The 8,109-nt window shown below is 52.3% G+C and overlaps 1 protein-coding gene across 1 annotated transcript; it reads right to left on the reverse strand.

Annotated features, from left to right (window-relative positions):
• Positions 1 to 1,134: 1,134 nt before the first annotated feature.
• Positions 1,135 to 3,046, reverse strand: LOC125594984. The gene is made up of 4 exons (XM_048770974.1): positions 2,908 to 3,046; positions 2,140 to 2,768; positions 1,841 to 1,953; positions 1,135 to 1,696 (listed from the first exon to the last, which is right to left on the reverse strand). Exons 1-4 carry the CDS (start codon positions 3,044 to 3,046, stop codon positions 1,135 to 1,137), a joined length of 1,443 nt encoding a protein of 480 aa, XP_048626931.1.
• Positions 3,047 to 8,109: the final 5,063 nt, after the last annotated feature.

Raw genomic sequence — 8,109 nt, forward strand, 5'->3', positions numbered from 1 at the left:
TGCCTACGTACCCCTTTCGAGGATCAAGCCGAACGTAGTTCAATTGATAGAGCTGGACAAGAGATCGAACTGCCTGGGCGAGTTCGTCTAGTAATTGAGTGCCAGTCATAGAAACCGAACTTGTCGAGAATAAAGCCTAAAGTTTCTAAGTGCAGAGAATTCCGAGTCTAAAAAGTCTTCTCCATGCCTCTCGCCTAGGACTCCTTATATACTAGCTCCAAGGTCGGTTTACGCTTTTACTCTTCTGCCCTTAAGCCGTCATAGCATAAAATGGAGATATTCCATTTTTTCCGATCTTCGTATTTATCCTCAAAATTTCGTATTTATCCGTGGAAACTTGACATTAATCCTTCCTTGCGCGCCAAGCGTAAACCGTCATACGGTTTATGGGCTTTTGGTTAAGAAATCGTAAGTTGGGCATCGAGTCGTGTCTTAGGTCCCTTTGGACCGTCTTCCGACTCGAAACGTTTATTACGACTTCTTTCGATAAAGAACGAACTTTCCGCGGTTTTTACCGCAAAGTTTGATTGATGTCTTAGAATGATCGGAAGACATGAACTGAGTTCGCTACGGTCTTCGGGAGATAGCATCGTAGGATAGACAAGAATGCATGAATTGGTGTGGTATCGACGTTTCGGAAGAGTTCGGCGCTACGTAACGACCGACCAGAACGCACGCTCGGTCGCTACGTAGTGACCGAGCGGGATGGACGCTTGGTCGCTACGTAGCGACCGAGCAGGACGGACGCTCAGTCGCTACGTAGCGACCGAGCTTGGCTCGAGCTCGGTCGCTATGTAGCGACCGAGTGGGACGGACGCTCGGTCGCTACGTAACGACCGAGCTGTGTGCATGCTTGGTCGCCGCGTATCGATCGAGCTTGGCTTGTCTGTGGTCCGATTGCCGTACTCAAGCTTGTCCGCGGCCGAATTGGATACATGTCTGTTTCCTTAGGACAATCGGTATTTAGTGGTTCGATTGAGATTTGAACAAGATTTTACCGCAAGGCTCTTTGTAAAGATATCTTTACGAATATTACTTTTTCGTAAAAACGTTCATGCTGATTTTTACGGACTTTCAGGCATTGATTCCGTCGTGACCGATTTTGACCCCAACAGCTCCGTACAGATACGATCTCTATATCTTCAAAGCAAACACCACGGCCGCCATCTCTAGATCATGGATCGGATAATTCCCTTCATGCTTTCTCAGCTGTCTCGAGGCATAAGCAATCACCTTCCCATGTTTCAGGACGCACCCCAACCCAGTGATGGACGCATCCGTATAGACCACATAAGGTTGATCTCCCTCCGGCAATACCAATATTGGTGCATTCGTCAGCATATCCTTTAGAGCTGAGAAACACTTCTCACACCCTTCATTCCAGGCAAACTTCACATCCTTGCCTGTAAGTCGTGTCATGGGTTGAGCCAAACTTGCAAACCCCTTGACATACTTTCTGTAGTAGCCGGCCAGCCCTAGGAAACTCCTAACCTCAGTAGCATTCCTAGGCTGTGGCCAATCTCGTATAGTCTGAACCTTCTCCGGATCTACTGACACGCCCTGATCAGACACAATGTGTCCGAGGAACCCAACGCTCTTCTGCCAGAAACTACACTTGCTTAGTTTGGCAAAGAGTTTTTGTTCCCTCAAACGTCCTAGTACGGCCCTGAGATGCTTCTCATGGTCTTCCTTGTTTCTGGAATATACAAGTATGTCATCTATGAAGATGATTACAAATTCATCCAAGAAATCTCGAAAGATACCATTCATCATCTTCATGAATGCAGCTGGTGCATTGGTTAGACCAAATGGCATAACCACAAACTCATAGTGGCCATACCTGGTCCGGAACGCCGTCTTCCTGATATCATTAGGCTCAATTGGGATCTGATGATACTCTGAGGCGAAATCAATCTTGGAAAACCATTTGGCCCCTTTGAGCTGATCCAACAGCTAATCAATTTTGGGTAATGGGTACTTGTTCTTCACAGTAACCCTATTCAACCCTCGGTAATCAATACACAGCCTGAAACTACCATCCTTTTTCTTCACAAAAAGAACTGGTGCTCCCCAAGGCGAGACACTTGGTCGTATGAACCCTTTGTCCAACAACTCTTCCAGTTGCTTCTTTAGCTCGGCCATCTCGGCCGGAGCCATACGATATGGACTTTTGGACATTGGGGCCATCCCTGGTTCTAGTTCTAATATGAACCGGCCAGCCCTATCAGGGGGAATGCCCTGTAGTGCCCGAAACACATCCTCAAAATCTTTAACCAGCGGAATCCCGTCCGGGTCACCAGCCCCTACAACCTCCTTAGTGGCGATTGTGACCAAAAAGGCCTCACAACCCTTCTCAAGCATCCGTTCCACTTGGACTGCTGATATCACTAAGCATCCAAAAGTCAGACGAATACCTTGGAACCTGATCGGGGGTCCACACCCAGTCTCAAACTGCACCCTTCCTCTGTGACAGTCCAGAGTAGCCCGATTCTTTCCAAGCCAGTCCATGCCTAATATCACCTCATGATTCTTAAGGCAGACCACAACCAGATCCATAGGCATAACTCTATACTGGATCACTATTGGGATATCCTTTACTCGCCCTAATGAATGCATTACTTGCCCACCGGCCGCATTCACTATGCAAGGATCATCCTCCGTTCCCATCTGGAACAACCCTTTTCCGATCATATCTGGGCTCACAAAGCTGTGTGTAGCTCCAGTATCAAACAGTACGTGTGTTTCCCCACCACCAATACATAGGGTCCCTACATAAGACCCCCCTTTTCTAATCATCTAATCCATTCTAAGTTATGTACCATCCCAATCTACTGAATTGAAAAAGAATGGATCTAGAATGTTACCAGTGATGGTCCAGCCTCTGCTGCGTTCTTGGTCAGTTCATACACACGCGGTGCTGAGGTCTGACCTCGGGTCTGGCTTGGCTTTCTGGCCTCCCCACGTTCTTTAGCCTCAGCTTGCATATTGGGACATTCCCAGCGTAGGTGTCCCGTCTTGCTGCAGTAATGACAGCTTCTGGGGTCATTCCCCAAGCCCTGGGCTGATTTTGGCCCACGTGGGCTGTCTGTTCAGTACACACAGGATGTCGTGGGTGTCCGCCAGCACACACAGGACATCTGTGGCTGTCTGTCAGCACACACATGACGTATGTGTCTGTGTGTGGCTGTCCGTGTGTGTCCGTTAGCACACACAGGACGTCCGTGGCTGTCCATCAGTACACATATCAGCATGCTGGCCCTTCCTGTGGACTGTTCTGGTGATTTTGGCCCACGTAGGTTGTCTGTTCAGTACACACAGGACGTCCGTGGGTGTCCGCCAGCACACACAGGACGTCTGTGGCTGTCCGTGGCTGTCCGTCCGCACACACAGGACGTCCGTGGATGTATGTGTGTGCCCGTGTTTGTACGTGTGTGTCCGTCAGGACACACAAGATGTCTGTGGGTGTCCTTTAGCACACACAGGACGTCCATGTGTGTCCGTCAGAACACACAGGACGTGTGTGGCTGTCCGTGTGTTTCCGTCTGTATCCGTCAGCACACACAGGACGTCTGTGGCTGTCCATCAGTACACATATCAGCACGTTGGTCCTTGAACTCAGCACGCTGGCCCTTCCTGTGGATTGTTTGGGCGATTTTGGTCCACGTGGGCAGACTGTTCAGTACACACAGGACGTCCGTGGGTGTCCGCCAGCACACACAGGATGTCCATGGCTGTCCGTGGCTGTCCGTCAGCACACACAGGACGTCCGTGGATGTCCGTGTGAGTCCATGTGTGTCCGTCAGCACACACAGAACGTCTATGTGTGCCCATCAGCACACGTAGGACTTCTGTGGCTGTCCATGTGTGTCCATGTGTGTCCGTCAGAACACACAGGACATCCGTGGCTGTCCATCAGTACACATATCAGCACGTTGGTCCTTGGACTCAGCACGCTGACCCTCCCCGTGGACTCTTTGGGTGATTTTGGCCCACGTGGGCTGTCTGTTCAGTACACACAGGACGTTCGTGGGTGTCCGCCAGCACACACAGGACATCTGTGGCTGTCCGTCAGCACACACAGGACGTATGTGGCTGTGTGTGGCTGTCCGTGTGTGTCCGTTAGCACACACAGGACGTCCGTGGCTGTCCATCAGTACACATATCAGCATGCTGGCCCTTCCTGTGGACTGTTCTGGTGATTTTGGCCCACGTAGGCTGTCTGTTCAGTACACACAGGACGTCTGTGGGTGTCCGTCGGCGCACACAAGACGTCCGTGTGTGTTCGTCAGCACACACAGGACGTTCATGGCTGTCCGTGTATGACCGTGTGTGTCCGTCAGCACACACAGGACCTCCGTGGCTGTCTATCAGTACACATATCAGCACGTTGGTCCTTGGACTCAGCACGCTGACCCTTCCCGTGGACTGTTCGGGTGATTTTGGCCCATGTGGGCTGGTTGTTCAGTACACACAGGACGTCCGTGGGTGTCCGCTAGCACACACAGGACGTCTGTGGCTGTCCGTGGCTGTCTGTCAGCACACACAGGACGTCTGTGGGTGTCTATGTGTGTCCGTGTGTGTCTGTCAGCACACACAGGACGTCCGTGGCTGTCCATCAGTACACATATCAGCACGCTGGTTCTTGGACTCAGCATGCTGGCCCTTCTTGTGGACTGTTTCGGTGATTATGGCCCATGTGGGCAGTCTGTTCAGTACACACATGGCGTTTGTGGGTGTCCGCCAGCACACACAAGACGTCCGTGGCAGTCTGTCAGCACACACAAGACGTCTGTGGCTGTCCTTGTGTGTCCGTGTGTGTCTGTCTGTGTCCGTCAGCACACACAGGACGTTTGTGGCTGTCCATCAGTACACATATTAGCACGTTGGTCCTTGGACTCAGCACGCTGGCCCGTCCCGTGGACTGTTTGGGTGATTTTGGCCCACGTGGGCGGTCTGTTCAGTAAACACATGACATGCGTGGGTGACCGCTAGCACATACAGGACGTCCGTGGCTGTCTGTCATCACACACAGGGCGTCCGTGGGGGTCCGTGTGTGTCTGTGGGTGTCCGCCAGCACACACAGGACGGCCTTGGCTGTCAGTGGCTGTCCGTCAGCACACACAGGATGTCCGGTTGTGTCCGTCACCACACACAGAACGTCCATGAGTGTTCGTGTGTGTCCGTGTGTGTCTGTCAGCCCACACAGGACGTCCGTGGCTGTCTATTAGTACACATATCAGCATGCTGGTCCTTGGACTCAGCACGCTGGCCCATCCCGCGGACTGTTTGGGTGATTTTGGCCCACGTGGGTTGTCTGTTCAGTACACACAGGACATCCGTGGGTGTCCGCCAGCACACACAGGACGTCTGTGGCTATCCGTGGCTGTCCGTCAGCACACACAAGACATACGTGGCTGTCCGTGTGTGTCTGTCAGCACACACATGACGTCTGTGGCTGTCCATCAGTACACATATCAGCACGCTGGTCATCGCACTCAGGACGCTGGTCCTTGCACTCAGCACGCAGGCCCTTCCCGTGGAATGTTCGTGTGATTTTGGCCCACGTGGGCTGTCTGTTCAGTACACACAGGACTTTCGTGGGTGTCGATCAGCACACACAGGACGTTCGTGTGTGTCTGTCAGCACACACATGACGTCTGTGGCTGTCTGTATGTGTCCGTGTGTGTCCGTCAGCACACACACGACGTCTGTGGCTGTCCATCAGTACACATATCAGGACGTTGGTCCTTGGACTCAGCACACAGACCCATCCCGTGGATTGTTTGGGTGATATTGGCCACGTGGGCTGTCTGTTCAGTACACACAGGACGTCTGTGGGTGTCCGCCAGCACACACAGGATGTCTGTGGCTGTCCGTGTGTGTTTGTGTCCGTCAGCACACAAAGGATGTTCCTGGCTCTCCATCAGTACACATATCAGCACGTTGGTCCTTGGACTCAGCACGCTTGCCCTTACTGTCATGTCCCCGATCCTAGATAGGATCGCCCGGACAGGCCATGGTGCGGGGAGACGCACCAGTCAGGTCATTAGACCTTGAGACAAGCGTATCATGGCCCTGAATGAAGGTTAAGGGCATCAGTCAGCTGAGACTTAACCAGGATACGATGGAAACAAGGGTAAAGGAGTTAAGTGAGTGTTGAGGCAGCTGGACGAGTGTTGGTTTGAGTTCAATCAGCTCGGTTCAGCTGGTATTCAGTTCACCATGATCTGTTCAGCTCACAGGAGCTGGTGGACTAGCTCACTCAGCTGGTAACAGCTGGAGGTCAGCTTAATCCAGTTGGATGGTGTGTTATGGTTCGGATCAGTGTGGACGAGTCCGGGACGGTTACTGGGCAAGCCGATGGTCCGGGTGCAGGATGGTTCGACCAAATTGGTCTTAAGCTCGGGACAGGGAGTGGAAAAGTTTCCAGAGTGTGAGCTGAGGCTCAGTGATCGATTTGTCAAAGGAAGAAAAGGGGAGAAACCGCCAATGGGCGGTATGGGACGGTTTTGGGAAGAAGGGATGTGATTTGGTAACTGTTCGCCCCGGCGGTTGGGGACATTTTAAGTCGTCCTTGTCACGCCCCCAATCCTGAATAGGATTGTCGGGACGGCCATGGTTCGAGGAAACATGCAACCCATTCTTTGGACATCAAGGCAAGCGTTCCATGGTCGAGAAAGAAGGTTAAGGACATAAGGAAACTTAGACTTAACCTTATACAAGCTAAGAGACAGCTAGGACGAGTAAGACGGTAGCTGGACGAAGTGGACGAGTAGCTCGGCCAGCTCAATGAAGCTAGGTTCAGTTCACACCAGTTCAGTCCCTACTAAGTCAGCACCACTAGCTGGACTACTAGCTCACTCAGCTGAGGCAGCTGAGAGTCAGCTCATCTCAGCTAGACGGACTGTCCGGGCTTTAGGCCGATGGTCCGGGTCCGGGTCAGTGGCGGGCTGTGAGGTCCGGCCATGAGGCGATGGGCTGTTGGGTCTTTGGACAAGGCCGTGGGCTAAGTCCAGGAGGCCTGGGGCGTGGGTTGGGCTTGTGACCGACCCCAAACCCAACCAGAAAGGGCGAAGGGATGCAAGTGGCCGAAAGGGGACAACCCTTGGCCGATGGTGCCCATTCACTAGCAAGTCGTGCCTGTTCGTGGGGCAAGACTTACCCCCTCGTTTTCTATAAATATGGGGGCTCTTTGGTCGATTTCATTATCCAATTCCAGAGTAAAATACTCAGCGAAAAACGTAGAGAGAAAGAAAGAGAGAAAGAGAGAAAGAGACAGTTCCGGCCAAGAGAAAGGCCGATTGTGGTGGTGTAGTGTTCCGGCGACTCTGATCGTGTGAGAACTAACTCCGGTGAAGAATGGGAGATCAAGACAAGGAGAAGAGCATGGAGAACCCAGACGTGGTTCTCAAGGTATGTGATGGGCCGTGGCTCCATCAGACCGAACGGACGGTCCATGCGACCGCACCGCGGCTCTGCTCGGTTCCTAAGTCCCATCCGGCTCTCCTTATCTGTTTCAATTCGTTTCTCTTCTCTTCTCTCTGGTTAAACACAGAAGGTTGTGTTGGTTGAGTCCAAGGGACACGTCCCTAGGCTTTGGCCGAACATAACCAAACCGCTAGCCTAGACACGGGTCGGTTAGTCGGATGATCCGATCGCACCAAGACTGGGCGGTTAGGACGAACGGTTGGGAATGACCCAAAGGGCACGAGTTGTCAAGAGTCATGAGTGTCCAAGAGGCTCGAATGGCCAAAGGGTGCATGTTCCAAACTTTGTCTTTCGGGACAGGTTAGGACCGATCCTTATGGATCAGCCTATGGCTTGTCTAGTTAAGACAAGGTCACGGTTTGTCTAAGCCAAGGTAGAGTCTTAAGGTCTGACCGGTTGCTAAGCCTTCCGGATTAGGCTTGAGGCTTACTCGGCCGATTGGATCCAGGCCTAAGGCCGGATCAGGTAAGGGAGTCCGTTGGACCATTGAGCCGGACTCCATTGGCCGGTCGCACCTAGATTCTATCCGGTTAGACGGATCGGTCTTTGGGGACGATCCAGATCTGTTCGTGTGTTCTGTTTATCTATTCTGGACTATCTATCTGATTCTAAGTCAAGGGG

This window comes from Brassica napus, assembly GCF_020379485.1.
Source record: "Brassica napus cultivar Da-Ae chromosome C7 unlocalized genomic scaffold, Da-Ae chrC07_Random_30, whole genome shotgun sequence".
Classification (NCBI taxonomy): domain Eukaryota; kingdom Viridiplantae; phylum Streptophyta; class Magnoliopsida; order Brassicales; family Brassicaceae; genus Brassica; species Brassica napus.

Coding starts and splice junctions, on each gene's coding strand:
- LOC125594984 (XM_048770974.1), bottom strand. CDS start 3,046: ATGACCCCAGAAGCTGTCATTACTGCAGCAAGACGGGACACCTACGCT. Junction 2,769..2,907: donor CAGACCTCAGCACCGCGTGT/GTATGAACTGAC, acceptor GGTCTTATGTAG/GGACCCTATGTATTGGTGGT. Junction 1,954..2,139: donor GTATGGCTCCGGCCGAGATG/GCCGAGCTAAAG, acceptor AAAATTGATTAG/CTGTTGGATCAGCTCAAAGG.